The 25724-nt window shown below is 39.4% G+C and overlaps 1 protein-coding gene across 5 annotated transcripts in view; it reads right to left on the reverse strand.

Annotated features, from left to right (window-relative positions):
- Positions 1 to 25724, reverse strand: part of RABGAP1L (RAB GTPase activating protein 1 like) — a 242294-nt gene that overhangs the window by 43208 nt on the left and 173362 nt on the right. For 4 of the 5 annotated variants that reach the window (XM_062602213.1, XM_062602212.1, XM_062602211.1 and 1 more), the window contains exon 18: positions 13300 to 13428. In XM_062602213.1, the coding sequence (XP_062458197.1) occupies positions 13300 to 13428 (129 nt within the window). Of the gene's footprint in view, positions 1 to 13299; positions 13429 to 20880; positions 21516 to 25724 lie in introns of those variants that run through there. The other variant, XM_062602215.1, reaches the window with a different exon arrangement.

The raw sequence follows: 25724 nt of genomic DNA on the forward strand, positions 1-25724 counted from the left end.
GCTGCAGGGCTAAAGTAGCATGAAATTAGCAGCTTCTCAGCAAAAGACAAATTGAATGTAAAACTGGGGAGGTGGCCTCTGAGTGGCAGCAAGCAGAAAAGCATTAACTGGTGAATCTGATACAGTGGGCATCTTTTAGGAGTGCTTCCTGAGTGCTGCGGATCTTTAATTAACGCAGCCAAGGAGCTTTGCCCTGCCTGGGTACTGATAAATTCCAAAGCATGCCTGGCAAGTTAATAATTCAGTCTTGAAAAAATTATGTCCATTACAGTCACCTCATGGGTTAATTACTTATTAACGATTTTAAATAGCTCAAACCCAATCATATCAGACTACTCTTGCTATATTATTAGTGCCCCCTGACTACATACCATGTTTTCAGTTGCAGAGTTATCTAATGTATTTCCTCACCAATTTCAGGTCTAGGTTATCTTGATACCACCTCTGCATTCACTTAAGGAATTTGGTCCCTGTGACTCTTTTGAGTAACTCAATCTCAACAGCACAGATCCACTTGTTCTAGCCAAATAATTCCTCTAAACTATGTTGCTTCTCTAGCCTTCCAGAACAACCTCATGTGGACACAGAGAATGATTACACAGACAGCAGCTATTAAAGAGAACTGAGTAATGAGAACAGCAAGAACAACACGTACACATTTGATGGAAGACTTAAATGGGAGTTTTGAATGAAGGATTTTTCTGGGTCACTTAATCTGGGGCCAGACTGTTTTTCACTGCTAAGTGTGTGTGAAGCTGGTCTCTGGCAGCAAGACACAACCAGGGACCTGTATGGCACATGATCCATTGAAAGGTGGTGTGGGACTGTGGTCGGGTCAGGAAAGATGCTAAGTGGCTTGCTCAGGCATTAAACTGGAGTAGGAAAGGGAAAACATAGCGCCCCTTTCCCCTAGTTTTTACACACACACACAGAGCACTGATAACTTATTTTACTCCTTATTTACAGAACAGCTTATATTTGTGTGGCACTTCAGAAACAGAGTAAGACCCGTCTGGGGGCCTGTGTGTGAACCAAAGTTGCCTGGAGCATGGAAACTGCATTTCATCCTCAGTGCTCCAACACAGCCCTTAACTGTTGCTGTGATTGGGGTGGAGTGTATACAACCCATCACCAGTTCTGTAGGCAGTAAACTGCATACTGTAGAGCAGATTGGCTGTTTTCGATCTTCATAATTTTCAGAATGATTTCTGGGTCCTTGGGGGCTGCACACAGAGATGCCTCTGGCAATATTTTGTTTTCCTATTTGTCTGGGGTTGAAAAGAAGGCAACTGAAGCTTACTGATGTAGCAAACAGATGCCCTCCATTTCCTTAATGAGCCTATTAAGTGAATCTATCAAAGGTGTAACGACATCTCAGAGTAAAGAAACCCAGTTGACTGTCCTGAGATATTCCTATTACATGTACGCAAGAGAACAACCTATAGGCGACATAGTTAATTGGGAAACAATGTGATTCCCTTGCTGGAGAAGTGCCTCAACCTAAAATAACCTGACACTTTTCCTTTTTGCATAGCCAGAGTTAGCTGTGCCTGAGCATACAGCTGCACTGTCTGCTCCAGCTTCTCTGTCTCTGAATGGGAGATGATAAAATCCTGCTTCACAGAGCTGCTGTGAAATATTCATCTCTGGGGTATTTGGAAACTCAAGCATCTGGTGAAACTGTTAGTGCTCCCTGAACTTGAGGAAAATAAGTGATTGAAGGGAGATAGTCTTGGTTTAGGTCACAAGAACCAAAGACTATCAAAACTCAAAAGGAATTTTATTCTTCATTTTCCTAAATGAGTCCTTGCAGGTGTAAATCCTAGGATTTAATCTTCGCAGGGAGATTAAAAAATACTGCTTTATTAATACAAATATACTGACTACCAGGCATACAGCAACTGGCTTATATCACTCTCCACCACATCGGATTTTATTTAAAAGGTTAACTATGACCCAATATTTCATATTTTCCAGTGCTTAGCCCCATTTTACAGGGAAGTGCTACTGCTTACATGGCTGGTAGCTGTGTGCATCACCTGTGTGCATCATCTGTGTGCAGAAGTGCCTCCTCCCCTTCACAGGACAGACAGATGGGGCAGTTGCCCAGCTGTGACAGACACCAAGCACAAAAGTAGAGCCAGGCAAGATCATAAGTACTGGAAATTATCAGGGAAAAGAGATTTTAGTAAGTGATGGTGCAGATAAGCCTAAATCTTGCATTCTGCTCATGTATTAAGAGCGGAAAAAAGAAACCAGGAAGAGCAAATACAATCAGCAATACTTAGGAGTCTGAAAGAGACTATGTACTAAAACATACGTTTGTTTCTCTTCAAATGTCACTCACTGTCAACTGTTGTGGTTTCCAGACTTTCAGAATTGAATTATGTTGTAATTACCCCCTATTTGGACAGGGTCACAAAAATAAAAGCTCAATACTTTCCTGCATTACAGTGCGTTGTTTGTTCCTTTCACTCCCGTAGCAGCCAAGTCTCATTTGCTGGTATCAACAAATTTGCCTTCAGAATAAAATGTTGTTTTCAGTCCATTAGTGTAGTGTAAGGCACATTAAAAAGTTAAGAGCCATCACTGCTGATCTTTCTGAGAAGCCTCCCACAGAACAGAAATCTTTATCCTCTTGCTAACCTTTATAAATCACTTTCATCATAAAAGCAACAAAAAGCAAACAAACACAAACCCCACACCCATGTAACCTTGATGAGAGTTGCTTGTTCTTCACATTCCCTCATTGTTGAATAAGGACATCTGAAATCCCTTACATCAGGGACTCAAAAACATGCCTTATTTTTTTCCACCTCTCCTCCTGTCCTGAACTCATGTGACTGTATATAATCACAGAATCACAGAAGAGTTAGGGTTGGAAAGGACCTTAAGATCAAGTTCCAACCACCCTGCACGAGCACGGATGCCTCACACTAGACCATGTTGCCCAAGGCTCTGTCCAGCCTGGTCTTGAACACTGCCAGGGATGGGGCATTATCTTGTATAAAATTCCTTCATGATGGATCAAAGGTTGAAAATCCACAAGGCATATAGGTAACTAGTTCCCTTATTGAAACAGGAAGCCTGTAAACACTGCTTGTGACAAAGTCCTTCTAAAAGACATTATTGTTACTGACATTTTGTGGATGCTGTAATACAGAAAGATGGAAGGAAAATAAAGAGGGACACTCTGGTGTTCCCAGGGGAACCAAGCTTCTCCACAAGCCCCCACGTGAGCTCTCAGCCCAGCACTGGATCTCTACATGTGCTGCTCATTTCCTGCTTGCTTCAGCCATTAGGACCTCAGCCTGCTTCTGGAGCAGAAGCTGCCTGATGGACAGAGGTTAATGAGAGTGAGCAGAACACAAGATGGACTCTGGCACGGCCCACAGCCACTCATCCTCCTGATTCACCTGAGCAATTGGTGCTGTGCCTCTGATGAACCCTTTCTCTTCAGGCTGTCCTCAGCTGCTGGAGAGCAAGAGCAGGAGGTTTTCGAGGGTTACCAAGGCCAGGCAGTTGCCTCCTTCCCCTTCACACCCCTGGCCCTGACCAGACACGTTTTTATCAAATCCTGAAGTGCTTGGGGTTGTCATGTTGGCTGGAGAAGATGGCTCTGGAGCAGCTTAGGGCAGAGCAAACAAACACATTGCAAAAGCAGATTCTCCTGGCCTAGAAAGTCACTGCCTTTGCAAGAACCCACTGTCAAAATGTCCTGCTTGGAAACACGAACTGTCCCAAGTAAGATGCTGCTTTCTTACCCAATGTCCTTCCTCCTCACAGAGGAGTGCTTCATGTTGTGCTTGAAGGAAGTTCACTGTAACACAAACCTGTATTTTACTTTGTGCTACAAGAGAACTGAGGGCCAAATTTGCCTCTGAGCTTCCTGCTGCTATTAAGAGCAATGGTATTTGTATCTATAAAGGCCTATGCAAGTATGATGGTCTGGGATGAGCTTTTGTAATGAAGAAAATTGTGTACTGGGATCTATATTCTGCAGGCACCAAACAGTAGCACAACAGCCTCCTTTTATTTCTTTCACTAAGAAAGAAATTGGCACTTACTGTTTTCAGGACTATTTAAAATTTGAAAATAATGCAGCAGTAACAAGCTGCTGAAATATTTATTCTCTCACTTCTGACAGGTTGGGTAAATTGCAGCATCATCAAAACCAACAGCCTGATAACAAAGTTTTCACCTATCATTGATGGTGGAAAAAGAAAAGAGCCCAAAGTGGGGAATATGGTTTATCAGAAGACTGATGGATTATTGAATACAGCATATTGCAACAGGCTACCTTTGGGACAGTGTGAGCGATTGAAACAAAGCATTCTCATTAAGCAGTGAGAAATCAAAGCCCTGATCCATTTCCAATTTCTTCCACTCCTCTTGACTAGCTGAAATATAATCAATATTCTCTACTGTGTAAAGATGGAGTATCCTAGGTGGCACAATCAGGTGGCTTACTCAAACTGCCACAAAATTGCTCCTCGTGAGGATGCAGGATAAGGTCATTGATCTTGTGCTCTAGCCATGGGTTAACAAAAGGATTTATGAGATTAAAAACCAGCTGTTCAGACAATCATTTGACTCTGCTAAGAACTTTAGCTACAGTTTACTTTTGGGGGGGTGTGGGGTGTCAAGGCCTTAACCTCTGAACCTCCCTAACCTATGTCAACCTCAGCATACTTCTGTTAGTGGAAGTACACCTGTATTTCCTATTTGGGAAAGGAGTGATAAGGACCCCCTCCAGGTTGGTGCAATGTGCAGATGCAGCTGGGCTGGAGAACTCCTGAAGCAGAAAATTTTGCAGCCCTGTTGTCACAGTAACTGGGTGACTCAACCTGACAGGCTGAGCTGTGTATGCTGAATTCATGCCTATACTTCCTGATTTAAAAGAGTATTTATTATGCTGATTAATTACTTGTAGATGAGATTTTCTGTTGTTTTTTTTTTTTCCATGGCTTTTGACTAATTTCACTTGCGGAATCAAATTCTGTTTAAGAATTATTATTGAGGAAATTGCATTAATTAAGCAAAGGAAGTTGAAAGAATAATAAACATAAAGGATAATGTAATGAGGACTTGATCTTCCTCTGCTGCTTGAACAACTTAATACAAAACTGAGATATATGGTCATGGCTTCCCAGTGAACAGACCCACAATAATGCTTTTTTAACATTTTCCTATCTTTTAAACTTTTGTTATAGAGATAAGGAATGTGGGGAAGTAAAAGCAAAGAGAAGGAACCCTCCATGGCTTCCACAACTCATCAGGTACACCTGTAGGGCTGTGGGTACACACCTGAAACAGTAATGAGTATAACAGCAATGAACTGCTGAGAGAGACTGCCAGATGTGGCAATCACCTCTCTGCCCAGGTGTTCACAGTATTGCCTGGAAAAATAGTAATTCACAGAGGAATTATTTCAGACTTAAGCAATACAAAACAGCCAAACACCATGATATTTAAAAATTTGCAAAAAAGTGTAAACCAGCACGTTGTCATTCTTAAGTAAAATGAAACACCTCTACTTCTTCTCCACAGAGAATCAAGGCTATAATATGGTAAAAGTCATTAACTGCAGGAAAACAGAGAATCCTGAAGCAAAGTGATAAGGAGATCCTAAAAATGTGAATATTGCTCTTATGAAGCACTCAGCTAAACTTCTACTCCAGTAGGTATATATTGCTTAGGTAAGAGCCAAGTAACCACTCATTGAATTTAAGTTTGAGCAGCATCAATAATGGCAAAAATAATGCCTGGGGTTTGTAATGGAAAGTTATTAATAGGGACTTCAGTTCTAAAATCTACAGTCACTGCAGAGCTCTGCATTTATAAAATGCATATGGCCATCTTTCTATACTTAGTTTTGTTTGTTCGCTTATTTTCAAAGCAGAGAAATTCAACTGCAGGTGCATGAGAAATCAAGCACCAGCAAAAATGCATAAAGACACTGTTCCCAGTGTCTTGCCTTTGTTTACTTGCAAAAGGTTGGGGGTGGTGTGTAAAGGGAACATTGTTAGGCTTTGCCTTTCTTTTTCTCCCATTTATGTTTGAAAGTTTTGGTCTCAGTATAGCATGGTGCTTCAAAATCTGTTATCTCATTAAAAGAACCCACAAATGAAATGAAACAAATGTCTGCTCCCAACTGTTCTGTTCTCTACACTACACTGAGAATGAATCACAGTTGTTTGGATTTTTTTCCTCAAGCCACTGCATGCAACAGACACTGGCTCTGGATTACCTGAGTTTTCTGTAAATTAGTCATGACTTGTTCCAGTAACTTAAGTTTTAAATTTTGTAACATCTGCAGATACAAAACAACCACAGTATTTCTGAGAAGGACACATAAAAGAAAGGCTGATCAAACATGACACAACGCAGCTCAAGCTCTTCTGCCCAAATTCTTGTATTCGTTTCTGCATGTATTCAAAGATTTCTAGACTTAGTAATAAAAAGATGCTATTCCTTGTGTGCACTGAACTCCCAGTAAACCACAGAGCTTCTTCCTCTGCTGTTCAGAGAGAAGAGAATATAGAGTTTCTTTGGTCACAGGAATCAAGTTCTAAAAAATAAAGACATAGTATTCTTCAGGGTCTTTCTCCATATTCAAACTCAAGATGTCCCTCAGAAAAATCAGTTATAAGTTACTGGGTTTGTTTCCTCCAAAGGAAGAGAAAGTTAAGATCTTCTCTTCTGAAGAACAACTATGATGACTACTACATTAACAATAGTAACTCTAGACACTCTGCTGCTGCTTGACATACGGATCACCAGAGGCAGAAAACTTTTTTGTGGGGCATTTTACTGTGTCACCATAGAGGAGGTTAGTCAATCCTCCAGCCAACCTGCATCTTCAATTCAAATGTGTCCAGCTCAGCTTGGGAAAAAAATTCATTTCCTTTTAGTCTAGAGCAGAGTTATTTTAGATAAAACATGGCAAAGATGGCAGAAGACAGAACTGTCAAACAATGCGACTCCCTGCTACCTTCATCTATTGCTCTCTGTACTATTTTCAGCATCAAGTATAGAAAGGAAGTGTTTGCTATTCAGCTAGGAAGAACGAGCCAGATTCAAGAAGCTTTAGCCAAAAGACCTTCTGAGTATGCTTTCCTCCTTCCGTTCTGAATGGGAAAACATCTGTCATCCTGGAAAGCCATGACTTCTGATGGCACAAAGGTGAACAAATTTATGGGGCCTGCTGGACCATGGGGCACATTTCAGATGTCCCCTGACATTTCTGAAATTAAACTGCCAATAACATGCCAAATCTCTTCATGAAATATGCTGTAATACAATTACTGGAGATCAGACAATGGAGACGTCTATCCACTTTTCCACCTCGAACATTTGTAAGTTCTTTAAAAATCCTTATCTTCAACACTATTCTCGATGCCATTACTCATGGAAGCACACATTCCTATGTCAACAAATAACTACTATGAGGACACCAAAATATTTGTATTCAGTCAGGTTGCATAACTCCTTTAGATGGTTAAAATGTGATTACATTTAGCTATTATTAATAAAATCCTATTCCTTCCCTGCTGATAAAAATTAACAATATAACTGATTTAATTTTCAATGCCAACTCAGCACAACTGAACAAGCAAATAAACCACAAACAAAACCAACCAAATCCAAGCAACCAACTAGTTTTACTAATGCTTAAACATCATGAAAATAAAACCTTACTACCAGGCAATATGTCTGCTCACTGGAAAGCCAGAAATGCAGGGTTCAAATAAATATTTCATAGCTGAAACTTTGTTTAAATGCATGACACTTTCTACGTTGTTAATGCTTATTTCCAAGATTACAGTAATATTTAATGTCCAATTCCACTGCAGACATTTTAATTTGATTCTCAGGTGCCAGTTCAACATGCTGCACTATATCACAAAGCCAAGCAGAAAGAAGGAAGCTAAAGCTGAAAACAAAATGGGCATTAAAACACATGACCCTCCTTACAAGCACAATTAGATCCTGCACTTCAGAGATAATGGCACAGACATAATAAGCAGAACTGATCATTGGCTGTTAATAAGAAATCACATACAGGCATGGCAGGCTTTTCTATAGATCTAAACACAATTATTTTCAATTTGGTTTGGCCTTTTCTCGAGAAGTTGATAAATGAGCAATTTTTTTTCTGTCTTTTATATTGGAAGATTAATTAGATACATCACTGGTAGAATCAAATGAATAAAAGGCTTGTGCAGTTTCAGGGCCTTTCTGCAGTTATCTCCTTTGCTTTTCTGTTGCATTTGTGTTGTCTAACACCTCTCACAACAGAAAAAAAAAAACAAAGTGTCTAGATAACTAAACATATATACATATAAACAGGAAGAGAGAGAATGCACTAGAGAGAACAAGTGAGCTATTTTTATTTCTTTCTATTGAAACTCACATAAATCAATATATATAACTGCCTGTTAAACCATCCCTGCAAAAAATTACTTCCAGATGAATCAGCAACAGAGGTGTGAATAAAGTAATTCATCAATAAAGTGTGAGCTTCAAAATTTGTATTCAAAACATCTGAACACCAACATTATTAAAGCAAATCTGTTTTAAAATTGTACAAAGAACAATTCTGAAATGAGAAAAGCTTAGCACAGCCCCTTCAGAAAGAAAGGCTATGGCCTTTTCTTTCTGACTCCACTAGTAGAGCTATTTTCCATGAGCCATACAAAGGTCCTGGTGCAAGCCACAGCTGTGGATGCACCCAGGTGAGATCAATAACCTTGTTAGTACAGTGACAGGTGACAAAATGTGTGTGTTTGCTTTGCATTGAAAAGGACACATTTTTTCTCAAGGCTATTCGCTCCTCTCACCTAAGGTCCTGAGAGCACTAACCTTGTAACACAGCTGGATCTGTTGGGAAGAGATTTACATGGCTAGGAAGAAGCTTTTATTAGAAGAACTTCAATATACCAGGTCTTTCCCACCTCTGATGATGACAAAAGATGAGACAAGGAGTCGCTGTAACCCCTGAGACACGTAAAAGAAGGTATCATTACAGATGCTGCCCCATAATCAGAGAAATCTCCCCTGCAGGTTCCTTTACTCAGTTCTGTCTAGTCCATCCCATGTGCTCCCTTCACCTTCACTAGGCACAAGGGGTGAAACCCCACAGTTAAGTTCCCAGGATCTCTCCACCTACTTGTCTGCTACACCCAACTTTGTGATATTTCCAGATCTGCAGTGTAACTCATTTTGAATGTTAACTCTGCTGCATTTCCAAATATCACTGGACAGTCACAGAGAAATGGGCACAACTTCCTGAATTCACTTGAAAACTGCCAAACCAGGAAGTTTTCATATGGAGAAAATCTCCCAATGAGACTGACTTTCTCCCATTCTACTACCTGACTGAAGTCAAGTGTAAGAATAGAGATGATAGGCTTCCTATATTATAATCAAAGGACATTACAATTTCTTTAGGACATACACAGATCTCTACAAGAGAAACTGCATTACAAGATGCAAAAGGCAGTTGAGGCAGATTTAGTGAGTATGCAGAACATGTTAGTGGTTTTAACAGGATAGCACCATTAAGCTTAACCTTCATCAATCTAGAATAAGCACTTTCTTCATTCATGTATCAAATTGAGCTTCCAGAGACAGAAAAAAACTCTGAAATACCTTACAAAGAGAGAACCCACACAGGAGGAACATGCCCCTCCCTCTCTAAAGGCCAGTGGAAAATGAAAGGCATGGCCGCTAGAGATTAGAAAACTAACAGGAAACAAAGGAGGACAATCCCACATTCATTAACTCTAACTTTTCATCTTTTATTAAATTTCGCTAACTCTTAAATCAGCACCTGACACCATACTTGGAGAATTCATGTCTTTTTCTCTGACCTTCTGGAGCTGAGAAATGTGTACTCTACCTTAAGAGTCTCAGAAGATGCCTTCTTCAGTTTCTTCCACGTGAATGCATCTTCTATGCTGCAACTGTTGGCTACTATGCCAAATATAGCCAGGTAATAACAGGTAATAACCCTAACTCTGCATATATGCATATCACATGCAAAATACAAAAACAAAGGGAAGTTTCATAGGCCATATTATTTTGTATGAATTGGCTCAAAACATATCTAAACCATGGAATACCACCCAACAATCACCTGCTGGAAATCACCACTGACTTTGTTCACAGTGATTTCCTTCCTGTTAAATGAATGAAATTCAGACTATGGATAATCACCATGGATAATCCTTAATTGAATGAGACATTCTCTACCATAATTTATACACAATTTTCAACAGGAGCTTTTTCCTCTGTATTTGAAGAGATTTCCTGAGGGAGAGATTGATGCTAATTCTTTTTGTTTTAAAAATGGGATAAAACTATTTCCAATGCCTCACCTTCAAAATCCAAGGGGTAGGTCCTGAAATGAGTTAAACTTTAAAGTTGTGAAATTAAGGAGAAGAAACACCAAGTATTTTTTCACTTGACTTCCCTGGAACAATGTTGGCTAGAGCTCAGGGTGGGGGAAAGGAGAGGTGGATTTTTATTACATGTTAAATGCCTGTTTTGTTTTGTGGTACTATGGGGAAGAATAAAAAGAAACACTGGAAAAGATAAAGCCAGACTATGAAACCTGGCCACACCATGATTCTATTTTCATGTTTTTATGCTTCAGCAATTAGCTTAGAAACCTAAAGAAAATACTCTCTGGCACATACTAGGCAATACTTTCTCTAAAAACATCTGGTGTTTAGTCTACAAATATCAATACAGACAAGAAGCAGTTGAAAGACACACAGTGCCTCAATTCAGGAAAACAAATTCAATGTTTCAGGGTCTTGTTTGTTGTTTTTTTTTAACAAAACAAGTTTTGTTGCATTCAACAAGACAGACAACTACTCTTCATCTAAAACCTCTGCATTCCCTGGGACCTCTTCCAGTGGTGATTATCAAGACTTTAATTTCCTATTTGAGCATGTTAACTCCTGCAGTTATTAGCTCCTGTTTGTAAATAAGCACCATGATTATAATGCCTAATCACAGAATCATGGAATACTTGAGGTTGGAAGTGACCTCTGGAGAACATCTTGTCTAAACATCCCCCTCAAAGCACAGCTAAGTTCAACAAATTGCTCAGGGCCAGTTGTGTTTTGAATATCTCCACAGATGGAGACTCCACAAGCTCCCTGGTCAAAGTGTTCCTGTGTCTGATCACCCTGAAGTTATAAACATATAAATAGCTTTTAAATAAATATTTTTAAATTTCTTTCTGTATCCACTGCCTCTTGCCTCTTCACTGGATACCACTGAGAAAAGCCTAGATCCTTACTCTTTAGTTCCTCCCACCAAGTATTTATAAACAGTGATAATATCCCCTTGAGCCTTCTCTTCTCCAGGCTGAACAGCCATAGCTCCTTCAGCCTTTTCTCACAGGAGAGCTGCTCCCATCCCTTAATGATCTTCAGGGCCCTTCAGCAGATGCTCACCGTTGTAGCTGTGTCTCGCCCTGGGGAGACCAGGCCTGGACACAGTACTCCAGATGTATCTCACCAGGCTGAGTAGAGGAGAAGGTCCACCAGGACCCCTGGTTCTTTTACTGCCAAGCTGCTTTACAGCCAGCTGGCCCCCAGCAGGTACTGGTGTGTGTAGCTGTTCCTCCCAGGCGCAGGACCTTGCACTTCTTTTTCTTGAACTTCACAAGATTCCTGCTGGCCTGTTTCTCCAGTCTGTCAAGGTCCCTCTGGGTGGCAAGCACACCCATCCAGTCCATCAGCCACTCCTCCCAGCTTTGTGTCATCTGCATACTTGTTGCTGAGGGTGCTCTCTGCTCCATCACTGAGGTCATTTATGAAGAGTCTAAGTAGTACTGGTCATAGTATCAGCTCTGAGGTACAACACTAATGACAGGCCTCCAGATGAACATCCTGTTCCTGATCACAACCGTTTGAATGAGGCAATTTAGCCAGGTTTCAGTTCACCCCACTGTTTACTTATCTAGTCCATAATCGTCAGTTTGTCTACAATGATATTATGGGAGACACTGTTTATACTTGCAATAAACAACATTCTCAGCTCTCCTCTCATGCACCAAGACAGTCATCCCATAGGACTATTAACCTGGTTAAGCATTATTTATCCTTCATATAGCCATGCTGATGACTTCTGATCACCTTCTTCATTATGAGGTGATTTTCTCTCACATTTAACATGCCATTTCCAGCCAGAAGTTACATTCCTGTGATTCAGATTTGGCTCTCTAAGGACTTTCTAGTTGGCAAAAGCGAGAAAAGTTGATCCAAATGAATAAAAACTGTGAATTCAGTTCAACCCTTGTGTGTTTTAATTTAATGTGGGACATCAAGTTAACAGAGTCAAGGCATCACATAATCAGTAGGGATGCATAACACAAATAACAAGATAGTCTGAAGTAAGTATGAACGGAAGTGGCTGCACGCAAAAGAACCAGCAGAAATATTACAGAGAACAGCTTATAAGAATGGCATGTATTGATAAGCAAGAACACGAGTGACAGCAATGAAACTGACATACAATGAGAAATGTCCTGCTACACCTAGACTAGAAAGCCAGTACTCTGGTGGGAACATACTAGAGATGACCAGGCAGTCAGAGACCCGCAACAAAGCTACAGCATGTCACCTCTGCCAACAGGAAGCCAGGATGGAAGCCACAGAACCACCCGCAATGAGGAAACAGAGACAAAGGACAGCAATGACAGGCTGAAGCCACCAAGCTTCTGAGGGAAAAAGACCACACCGTAAGAACTGTCTGACTCCTAAAAAGCAGAAAAAAAATTGTCTAAAAGACAGTTTATTGTCACTAATTAAGAGGAACTCAAGAGACACAGTGAGAACTTTATAGCCACTGTCCCTCATCCTCATCATACCCAATACTTGTGGTCCAAATATTCAAAGTACCACAATCTTGGATCAGGCAGAACATAAGTTATTCTGTCTTGATAAGCTTGATATACAAACAAAACTAAGTTTCTACCCCAATATAATCATCAGTTAGTGAATTAGTAAGTTCTGATAACTCAGTTTGATCCCACATCAGTTTTCTATTTCAAATTTTTAGCTAGTACCAAAGCAGACAGAGGGAAAACCTCAGAGCTTTACTTTCTTTAAATATAAAAAGTGTGTGCATGCATGTGTGTATAAATATACAAACATTTATAAAAATAAAGTAACGATTTCATTACTTTACTTTCCATATGCTACTGCCATTCTTAACATTACACATTACTTTTCCTGTAAAAAATCCAGGTGACTGAGAAGAAATGAAGACCACCCTTACCTTAATGTTGCAGGCTTGTTCCATCAGTCTTCTGGCGTTCTCTTCAGCTCTGTACCTCTTGGGCAACTGAACCCTGAAGAATTTTAAAGCTCCTTCAAAATCAGCTTGTAGAAGGTCCTCTTTTGAGGTCTGCAATTAAACACAGGGAACTACAGTAAACACTGAGAACATGGCAGTCATGCTCTTTTACCAGATTTGTCATTTACTGAATGTATTCCAAACCATCAGTATTCTCATTAGCTCAAAAATGTTATCCTTGAAATCAGCTCTCTAACCCCTATCTCATAAAACAAAATAGAGGTTAAAGCATATCCAAGGAATCCCAGGCAGAGCAGCACAATCAGAGGACTGTAACACATTACTCTATTTTATCTTTCTATACCTGCAGGATAAGAAAGGGATTCCGGCTCAGCCTGTCAAGATGTCACTCAGTGAAGAAAAAAACAAAACCCAGGCAAACAATAAAAGCCTAGGAAAATTTGTAATATTTTCTAGAGATCGTCTGCATTAGATCACTGCTGATTCTCACAATGCTGCCCTAAAAAGACAATGTATATATAGATATATATGGTTGCAGACATGAACAGCAAAAGCAGAAATGCATATGACTCATAAAAGGCATCAGCAAGTCAATGTGCAGAAGTCTGTGACACAGTTTCTCAAAGAACACTGTGCCAGAAAATGTTTTACATGCTTATTTCTACATCTCTCATAACACTGTACCTCTCAGTGTGATATCAAGCCTAGCAGGTCAGAAAATGTTAAACATTCAACACTAATCCAGTTCTGCTACTGATGGAGTAATATGATTCACAGGGAAAAATGTATTCATCTTTGGATTTGCCAAGAACTACATGAAGAGATTTAGCAAATATGAAATACCAAGCCTTGGTACTCCTTTAAAATGTTCACAGAAAATGAATGTCCAGACAAGACATTTAGGACACCATGTCAAAAATGTGAATGTCAAGATCTTTAACCCAGAAAGAGCGAACAAAGATGACTAGGCTCATGAAGACTGGCACTGTGTATCAAAGTATTATTACAGATACCTCAGAAGCAGCACAGGTACCTCAGGTTAAGGTTAATTGCTGAACTAATTGCTCTAGTACCACTGCCAACACTTCGATGTCTGCATCCTTTGCCTTCTCATGAGTAATACTGTCATTTTTTGCCTTGTTATACACAGCAGATACACTACATACACAGTTTCAAAGTTTGATTCCTAACTATATTGTCAACCACTCAAAATCCTTTCTGTCTCCAATTTTCAGATTATCTTTCCATAAAACACACTGCAGCCAAACACAAAAGATCTGGCTCTACACAGAGAGAACTGGGGAAAACCGTGCAGCCTTTGACATGCAAGAGCTGAGGCTCAATTACACTATTATTTCTCTTGGGTGTTAATTATCACTGAAATGCAGATAAAATTTTACTTTTATTTATGAATCCTCCTTCTGCACCCCACAAACTAGCATCAACCAGTCTATTTACATGAAAATAATTATGTCTGCTATGTAAAAGCCCTTCTCAAAGTACAGACAAAACTGAACTTCAGTATGGTGCTGCATATATGTAACAGTAATATTCAAAACCCAGCTCAATATATTCCACATTTCTGCTGAAAATGCTACAGCCCCCTACCCAGAGAGTCTATCAAAAATAGTAATTTGGTGGGGGGAAAAGAGAAGGATTTTTGAAGGGATTTTAAGTTATGTACCAAACTTGGTACAGCCACAGAAGTTAAGGGGGTATTTTCGTGGGTATCCGATATCTCTGACAATGGAGAGCTTGAGCAGACATCAGAGGTGTGCCACCACAGCACTGCTAATCATCACTGCTGTGCCCAATCTTTCACTTTGGGAATATGCCTAGCAGCATTTCCTTTGATGTCCTCAAGAGTCCATAAGGATAAAATTTACGTTGTGCATGTTTACCAATCAACCTGTGTATTTCTGGAGATAATTATACTGTGTACCCTAACAGGCACTATTGTAGTAGTTTTTGATACATCAATCACAAGGAAAGCATAAGAAAACTCCAAATACAACTAAAGTAGCTTCAGCACATTCATTTCTGCAGACTGCAGCATTCTTAATATAGGCAACTTTCTGTCATCAAAATCGTTAGAGTTCTTCCAAGATCTATTTGATCCTCCCTTCATTTGCAGCCAAGGAAGCTGCTGGGTCATCACTGCAGGGACACAAAAAAAGCTTGCCTTCAGGATGCTGATGAGAAATGCTCGGCTTTACAAACTATCACATCTGATTCTGTCCACAAAAATTTGGCAGAAGGACTATATGGCTGAGACTCAATCTGACAAGACCAGTGTAGTGTTGACAGAAATCTGGTGCAGTTCAGTATCTAATGAATCAGATCCACTCATGAATGCAGCTATGGCCAACACACCTGTTTCCTCAATCCTATTTCTCCTGCCTGATCTTTACTGAGGTTAGATAAGCTTTTGCCAAACTTGAGACTAGATCACTGTTTCATCTGCACAATGGGCTGTATTTAGGATTATCTGCAAGTCGTAGAGCATGGTAGGAGCAGCTTGTCGCACGGGCAGCACACAGCATCACTGCCAAAACCCGTGCTGGCAGCCAAGCTGCTGCTGGGCAAAGTTCATCTGGGTAATGCTGATCAAAAAGCAGAAAATGGCTCAATAACCAGCTTACTTGAAAGCCATTTCTCTCCTTCCCACTCAGAGATGTTGACAGCTGTGATCACTATAAAATTCAAACATATTTCCCTATTATATTGTAAATTTGCCTTCTTGTGAGACAAGCTCTCCTGCATTTCCAGTACCCTCCTCTTCCTCATGCTATGGCAGCCTCTACCACCCTCCTCTGAAACATAGCCCCAGACGCAACTCTGACACCAAGAGTAAAGGAATACCAGCCAATCTGTAAATCCATTTTGCTGCTGTTGGTGATTTTACACAGAAGGTGCTCAGATAACTGCAATGCTCCAATACAGGCTGGCTGGTACATGCTTCCAATAGTGTGGGAGGGTGTTTTCAATTAAGACTTCTGGACAGTTGCTCCCAGCACAAAACAAACACCAAACACACTTTTTCGCAAAGTTTTAGCATTTCAGTAGAAGCTGAGCTATCCTAATTCGAAGCATGTATTCTTCCTAGAGGTCCTGACTAGGCATTTTGATTTTGTATTTAATTTCTTTTTCTTAAATTAATATAATTCATTGAGAGTTTGGGAATTTTTTAGAAATCTGAGGAGAAAGAAAAACTTTTAAAACTTTTTTTTTAACCTGCCAAACCTCAGAAAAGCAGATGCACCCACCCTTGATGTCCATAGAACGTCATTTAAAAATAAATACCAAAAAAGACAAAGGCATGTACATCAGAAAATCAGCCATTACATGTAAAAAATTTAAAGTTATATTAATACTTCTAGGCTTCTGCTTGAATTACTGTTATAATAATATTTTAATAGCCCCCAACAAACTACTCATTAAATTATAGCTTGAGAATTTTGAGTTCTCAGTCCTGAAAGATCTTTAGTCAATGGAAATCCCATAAGAATAATGGCAAATCATGGAAATAAAACCCATCATATTGTATAATTTGATAAAATGAGTGGTAGAGCCTATACTGTTCAGCTCTACTTTGCTGAATATTTCAATTTCATAAAAATAATCTGTTGATCAAAGAATTAGTTTCAGTACTAAAACCACAAAAAACCTAAATAACATTTTGAGAGCAACAGGAAGCAACATAAAACTGTTGTGTGCCTACATATCTAGATAGAGACATATGCAGTACACAAAAAAAAAAAAGTAAAAAATAGCAATGTCGGCATTCTGAGATTCACATTTCTTGACATTTTGTGATTTTAATCAATAAATCATAAAGACACCTCAGGAATCTTTTGGCAGCTGTCTGACAGGCAGAGATTTGTAAATTCATTGGTTTGCATCACTCAGCTTGTGGAACTCATCAACAACTTATTTCACAAAACCATCTCTAAGTTTCTTGAACCAATAATTAAAGTTTGGCAGGTGCATTGCATTTTTCTGCACCCTGGGACTTCAAGGTATCTTTTATTATTCTAGAGGTAGTTTTCAAATAATCATATTTTTAGTTAAAATACATTTTTAAAAACAGGAAAAAGAGGAAATTCAGTGAGAACTGTGACCAAAAGTCTCAGTTTGCCTTTTAGGGTTCAACTAAATAAGCCCTGAAATGTCCTTCCCACATCGCTTAAGTATTTCAATGTATTCTTAAAATTATCTTATATGGATGAGTTGAAACCAAGGGAAAGCCCTTTCCCACAAGTACTAGCAAAGCTTTCAGATCTAAAGGTAAAGTTCTGAAAAAATGCTTTTGTCCAGAAAACAGGAGCAGAATTTTATTTTATTTTATTTTATTTTAATTTTATTTTATGTAAATAACGGTGCTACTGCTTTCCCCAAAATACTTAGGAAATGTGATTAAGACAAAAGACAAAGCCTTTGTTTTTTTCTTTAATTTCTCTGTCTTCAATTATTAATTCTGCAGACTCATTTATTACTGACTGTATCATCTAAAACTTCTATTCCCACCTGGGAACTAATAGGGCAGAAGAAATTTCAGATCAACCACACTACCTTTGCTTAATTTCATTCTTCCTCCTCAGATAAAATTTATCAATTTCTGTGGAATTCTATGTATACAGTATGTATATTTAGAATTCCTACAGAATGTCAGTGAGCATAATCTCCCTGTTTAACACTTTAATAAACGTGGTCAGGAACAAGGCCAATTTAAAGGCTGAAAAGAATCTAACCATACTCTACTCCACTACTTAATTTGCTACTGGCAAATTCAAAATGTTTACTAGTATCCTCACACTAATTTCTCAAAACGTAGTATTTATAACACACACAGTGTGGTTCTAACTTCTTTTAAGAAGATACGGAATGTAAAATCAAGGTATGTGAGCTATTTTTTCTAACCCGATAGTTCCTTTTCTGCTGGCAGCAACAAGACTGCAATGCTGCACATTGCACGACTTTACACTGCTGCCCTTAAATGCAAGCCACAGACCTGTCATCTGTTCAGTGACTCCAAGAAGATGAAGTTGACATTCTGTGCTGCCAAGGAGCATGAGGGTGGATAAACTTGGGATCCAGGCCTGGGAAAGTTTGATAGGTAAAGCTACACTGTTACAGTTACACTGGCACACATTGTTAGTAAAATACATCCAAAAACCTCCTTTTATTGATATTGCTTATGTCCATTTCTTTACTGTGAAAGCTACACTATCAAATGCATTTTACCCTAAATAAGACCTGTACTCTCTGTAAAACACTGGTACAAAAGTATTATGAAGAAAATACAGCTTTGATTTTGTGCACAGTGAGCTGGCATCCATAAATATGGCAGTGATCTTGTGTACACCCAGTAGTATCCCTCTGCTCAAAATTTCACCACTGTGTTTATATGCGGCTGCAGACTTATAAAGGTAGCATTCATTCTGACACATAAAACGCTCATGAAATGTGGGTAAGTGCAAACCCAGGAACTACCAGCTTCATTCACCCATAGTCATCCCAAAGTGGGTAAACCCACATAGATTTAGTGCTGTTTCACCTGCCCATCAACACAGTTAGCTGATGCAGTGATTAGCTGATGTGACTAAGGTTGGCCTAAAGGTTATAGAACATACTCCTCACATAACACTACAGGCACATGTTCTGCCTGTCCTAGGCATTTATTCCCAAAACCACAGCACAGGGATAAGCGTATGCACATAGGAAAAAAAAAAAAAAAAAAATAAAAATAAAAATCAACCCCTAGCTCTTAATTTTATAAAACACTGAGGTTCTGAAGTACCTTCAGTTCCAATTAAAGTACAAAATCTTGGTCCTCAGAGATTTCTCATTTTTAAAAAATTAACAGAAACACAGTCTCTCCTCCTCTATGGAAGGGGTATACGTCAAAAGAATGTATGTCAGAGGAGGTATATTTAGCTAATAAAACCTGACAGGAAACCACATTGATTCCACAAGTCAAGACTCAAGACTCTCCAATAACACAAACATTATTTTGTCTCCGTACACCCCCCCCCTTTTTTTTTTAATAAGCAATATTATATCATCCAGCAAAGGTAAGCTGCCTGGGTGACAAAGTACGTTGTGTTTCCTGGTATTCTCCATCTGGAGGGCCAGATACAAAGCCTGATTAAGCCAAGTGAAAAAGACAGCTTAGTGGTTTTGTCTCTAATTTCTTTAGAGCTCATCACAAAACAACTGAGAACGATTTGGCAGTCCTTGCCCAAGAGACCTTCAAGCAGAATGGGATGGAAAAATATTTACATATACTTGGAGGTAAACTGGAATAATGCTTACACATACAACAGGTTTAACCATGCATTATCAGCTGCTAAACTCAATTCTACAAGTGACAGTAGATATTCAAATTCATCTGCAGCTTACTAGCAGCCAAAGAGTTTGTGATTTTTCTATTTTTACCTAACATCTCACAGTGCAGGGACACACTGGTTCAAACACCCACCCTTTTTTTAACACTGAATACATTATAATACACAGAACACATTCATTTATCTGAGCGTACTGCAGGAGGTGGAGATAGGCTCCACTAGCACAACGAAAATGCTAGACAGCTCACTGTATACAACTACAATATAGGACTGCGCAGGGCATGGACATAAAAGAAAGGCATCATCCTACCAGAAAATGGGATGGGATATATAAAGAGCTGTCTTCACATGCATAACATAAAAATGACATTCTGGCGTACAAGACCATCAACCAAGCGTACTTCTAAGCTGCAGTCAGGTTTAGTTACAATACCCGAGAGCAGACTCAGCTAGGACTACGCAGTGACTTCTGTATTCACCACTACTTTGTGGGTTTTAGTCTGCTTTGTACAGCCGTAGAAATGATAAAGGCGTACTTCTCTGCACTGCATCATGCCACACATTTTTCAGGCTATTTCACATACAGATATCATTTGCCATGATGGATAAAAACACCTTTAACAATTTATTTCCCGGATAATTCTACACATGTATTTTAAACTTTTTAAAATGCTGTCAACTGCCTTTTCAAAATCACAGAAACAGCAGAAAACCATAAAACATCACCATAGATTGAATTTTTATGAATGTTTAAAATCACTGTGACTTTGATGTCACAAGTGTAAAATCTGAAATGTTGAGCATTAATGCACTTCCCATCAGTATCTAGAAGTAGACTGGGCATGCTGCTTATCTGGAATCATTACAGGACTGAGAACAAAAGCATGCATGGCTTTAGGAAAGCATTTTTTAATAACACAGCCCTGGTTGTGAGCCCTGCAAGCTAGTTAAGGAGTGGCACCGATCCCCATCAGCACCACCAGTGTCCAGCCCTTCCCAGCTAGCATCAGAAAAAAAAAAGACTCAGTGCTTAGGAGATGGATTGTGACAAGCTGAGTGTTAAAAATGAGAGATGTTTCATGCTACTATTTCATGCTACTATTCAGTGCCAAGAATTCTGGGCGGGGGGGCAGCAGGTTTGGGAAGGAAGATGGCAAATTCACAACAAATTTATTTCAAGAAAATGTGATCTCACCGCAAGCAGCCGAGGCACAAATAGGCGATGCCCCATTCCCAGAAGTTCCAGCACCCGGCATGCATACTCATTCACCAGCTTGCTTCTCTCGTCATGTATGTCCTGGGACTTTTTGACAGGTGGTGTGAGCTTGGCAGCTGGGGCTTTGCAAGGTACCCCTTCTTCCATGAGCAGCAAGTAGTAAGTATCCAGAGTGAGAAAAACAGGCTTTGAACCACAATTTCAAAAAGTGCAAGATGAGGAGAGCCAGCCTCAGACCTTTGCAATGGGTTTGGATGGCTGCCTACAGCAACGCCTGTCCGTCTCTCAGAAAGAGCAAAGCATCTCTGCTAAGAATCAAGGAAAAATATGATCCACCGTGCTGCCTCAGCCAGAGTCCAGAGTAGATTTGAAAAGCAAACCAGAGAAAACATGGATCTGAAAATGTACCTAAAAAGCAGGAAAATGGCAGCAAATGAGTGCAGGAAAGCTCAGATAGGAGAAAGGCAACAGGGCTCAGTGTCCATAGATGTGTGAGCAAGTAGATAGCAGCAGCAATAAGAGCAATAAAGCCAGGGCAGTTCTAAAGCTGCAAAGAGAAAAGGATGAGCTCATTGCAATCTCTGATTCGTGACAAGCGTAGCGGCTGCCGCTGCTGCCTCTCGCTGTGAATCAGTAATGAAGGGGTAGGCAAGGAGGGGGCTGGGAGGAGGAGGGGGGTGAATGAGCATGCAGACAGCCTCTCCGGGGAGAATGCCGTAATAAGAAGCCAATAGTAAGCGGCTGGACAGCTGAGCTCCCCCTCCCTATCTACCTTAAATCAATTCAGCTGTGAGGTTTTTTGCAGTTGAATCCCAGGCTCACAGTACATGAGCCGCATCCCCTAACCATTAGAATGGTTAGGGAGAAATTGGCTTGCCAGCCAATATCATAACTCATATTCAATCTGCTTTGGAATAACACAAATACAGATTCAGTGCAACCTGGTGACGGGCAGGTAGAGCTGGAGACCCTCATCCCTCCCAGATGATGAATGGAAGAGGGGCAAAGACATCATGATGGACTGCTGGTGAGGAGAGAGCAGCAGGCAGCTTCTGAGAAGCCATAGCCCATCTTTGCACAGCTTTTGCAGGACTGAATTAAATAATTTAAATAATGATAATTTACAGTGCTGTGTTCTCATGAGTCATTTCTAAATCTGGAGATGATGGGCAGAGATGGAATGATGTCAACATATGCATATGAATAGATGCTAGGAATTAACTGCATCTTGTAAGGAAAACACTATGATGTCACACCTTAAATTGCCTCATATCACTCCTATGCAGGGAACAGTCCAGGTACCTTTGCCATCTGGCAGGTATTACTTCATTTCATAGGTTTGGATTTTAGAAAGCTTGTTTTTATGCTGTTTCATTTTTGAACTGCCTAATAATAAAATGGGCTATGCAACAGAACAATATGCATTTCTGATCAGAGTGAGCAGACAGTAATATTCCATACATATCTGACATACAGAAAGGTGGTAATTTAAAATACTGTGAGGAGCTCTAGGATCTAAAACACATTGATTGCAAACACTTCTGCAAATGCATATTTAAGATCTGAACATCATTTGTCTAACATGTCAAGAAAACCATATTTAGTTCAAATACTAATGCCAAGTGAAAATCTGTAGCATGGTGTTGTTGAATTGAAATAATGAACACATTTATGAGTAGTTAAAACATGAAAATCATACTAAGTTACTGTGAACAAGCCTAGGTAAGTACCGCACAAAAAATGGAGAAAATCAGAAAACATGAATTACTCACATTCACTTTGCTACAGCACCACAGTGGGCTCCTTCCAAATACATTTTCTTGGATGAGAATTTTTTTAAAAAAAGCAGGACATTATTACCAAAGGTAGCCCATCCAAACAGGTCACCCTGGATCACGGTGACACACACAACAGGTGAGAAAGCAATTAAAGCAGAACCAGCAGAAGCCACAGGTCAAATATGGCAAATGATGACAATGAGGACACAACTATTCATCCTCTGGTGATATGGGATTTAGGACAATTAAAGTACCTGCAAACTTTGTGTAGTATTAAATAAGCTTTTAATACAGGTGGCCTTAAGAAAGTCGATTTAAGTATCTCAGGCTGTGAAACATTATTTTGCAGAGGAAAATCTTCCCTATTGACTAGACCACAGAGCAGGGTTTTGAAGAGGTGGAGGCTACAGCATTTCCTTCTAGGCTGAGATCAGGGGTATTTACTGAGGTCCTTTTCAAGAGAAGCCATTACTCTCTTAAGAGATAAGAAACCACCACCAACACACGTTTCATTCTGGTTTAAGGTTAAAGTGAAGATTGTGGTAAGAACTCTCCTATACTTTCTGAAGTCCCTATGCATGCAATTGCAAAGATTCTGGTTTATCATCTAGTTCATTATTATGTATATAGGTAAACACCACAATGCCAATCAGTTGTACACCACAGGTTAAAGTATCAGCTTACCAGACTGTATGTTTGTAGGGTGAAAGGGCTTAAAGGAAAGGAAGTAGCTTTTTGTATTTTTTCTGGATTTTGAAAGTGTCTCCATCTAACTAAACCACACACTGTTAAACATGGTATTCCAGAAATATTAGGTTCTATGTTCCCCATGAAAATGAAAACATCACTCAAAACATTAAAAAGGAAGAAATAAGAGCCTTATACTGCATGTATTATCCTGGGCAGAGTCACTAGTGACTTGTTGGCAAAACAGGCATGAAGACAGACAATTCAGAGCACCATCTGTACAAAAAGCCTCAAATTCTTCCTGGCATAAATCAGACTTTAATCTAATAGCTAACTCTCCTTATAGAAATTCAGGTTTGGTTCATTTGGGGTAAAATATGGGCTTATGAAAAATGCAATTAAGTGATTATTAAGTCTTCAATTCTAGAAAGTTATAATAGGATCCAACAGTTAGTGGCTAAACCCAGATGAATTCAGGTTATAAATATTGTGCAAATTTTTTAGGAAAGAGGAAAATTAACTACAGGATTAGCTTTCCAAAAGATATGGTCTAATACCATCATTATGATTTTTACATCAGGCCTGGATTTCTTGTTTTAAAACAAGGTCCCTAAAATCCAAAAATTCCCAAGGCTTGACAAAACCCCCTTTATTTATTAGTCGACATCCAAGGTTCTGTGTTTTTCAGGAACTCCTTTCACACAATGTAACAGTGAACCGTCATTCAGATTTGCAGTTAGAAATCGTTTACACTCCCTACCATTCTTAAACACTTCTGCATCCTCACTGACCACTGCATCTTATCTTTATCTACGTCTGACCAGGAAATGCGATTTTTCCTTCACGCAAGCTTCACTTCTCTTATCCTTGCCATTCAGTTACTGTCCTGAATTCTTCAGAAAAGCCTGACTGAAGTAAACCTAAAAACTAAACAAGGCCCATAAGAAAGTAACTTGAACACTAAGTAGAATGTCTTAGGATAAACAGGCATTTCTTGTGCTTTGATTTCCATGTCATACAATATTTAGTCTTTTAAGTACAGTTACGTTCTGCTTCTGACCTTTCCAGCCATGAAATGTCTGTTCACTCACATGACTCTGAAACAGTTTTAGTTCTGCTCAGAGGTACACAGCTGAAGTCCACTGAACTCAGGATAAGTGGCTAACAGTGAAATATTCTCTAAGAAAATAAAACCATGCAGAATATGACTTCAAATTATCTGTATTTTCTGAATTCTGCAGCAAGATACCAAGGATGTTGATGGGCAGTCCTTCATAAATCTCTTTATAAAGTCCTTTATAAATCTACTTTAAAACATACCAAATGAGAAGAACATAGGGAACACTATAGAACATTAATGCATATATATTAATGCATATAACAGGTTAAAACTTAAACAGGGGGAAGTTTAGATTGGATATAAGGAGGAAGTTCTTTACTGTTAGGGTGGTGAAGCACTGGAATGGGCTGCCCAAAGAAGTTGTGAATGCTCCACCCCTGGAAGTGTTCAAGGCCAGGCTGGACAGAGCCATTGGGTGACATGGTTTAGTGTGAAGGTGTCCCTGCCCATGGCAGGGGGCTTGGAACTAGATGATCTTAAGGTCCTTTCCAACCCTAACTAGCCTATGATTCTATGTGCATATATGCACACATCTGTACATAAAAACAGAGAAAATATTTGGAAAAAACTCATGGGATTCTATGCAAAATGATGGGTTTCTATCATTTTATGATGGTCAAAGCGAGAGCTCTGTATTTCTTGTACTGTTTTCTATGCAGAAAAACGTATGTGCCATCATGACCACTGCAGCTTCTATTTTTTACTATTTTGCCAAGAGTGCACAAAGCCTGAACACAAACATGCTAGTTTTGAGCGTTCATAGTGGTTCAGTTCCCAGATACGAGTGCTCTTACTTGCATGTTTAACAAGGCATGACAACTTGCTGTAAAAAATGGCAACCTGCATAATTTTAAAATTATAACCCTTTGTGAATACTATAGATTATTTTTCTCTTCTTCTGCTTCCTGTGCCTGCCCACATTCTCCCTGTGTGAGCAGCCCAGCCTTCTCTGTCCTCCCTCTGTCCCAGTCCTTCCTGCAAAGCCACGACTGGTCTTGTCTCCTATCTTGTGCTTTCCGTTGACAAGACTATTGAATTTTTATCGTAATGGGGCACAGTACTGAAAGGTCAGTATTGAGATAAACTAAACATTTTCATAATTGATGTATCAATTGCTAATTGATAATGCTGATGTATGATAACATCTACATCAACTGTAAAAAAAAAAAAAAAAAGGAAGAAACTGGATTGCCTGGATTTTAATAGCAAAAATTACTGACTTTGTAAAGCTAAGCAGA

Source organism: Pezoporus occidentalis, unplaced genomic scaffold (genome assembly GCF_034315485.1).
Source record: "Pezoporus occidentalis ecotype Australia unplaced genomic scaffold, CSIRO_AGI_Poc_V1 ctg76, whole genome shotgun sequence".
Classification (NCBI taxonomy): domain Eukaryota; kingdom Metazoa; phylum Chordata; class Aves; order Psittaciformes; family Psittacidae; genus Pezoporus; species Pezoporus occidentalis.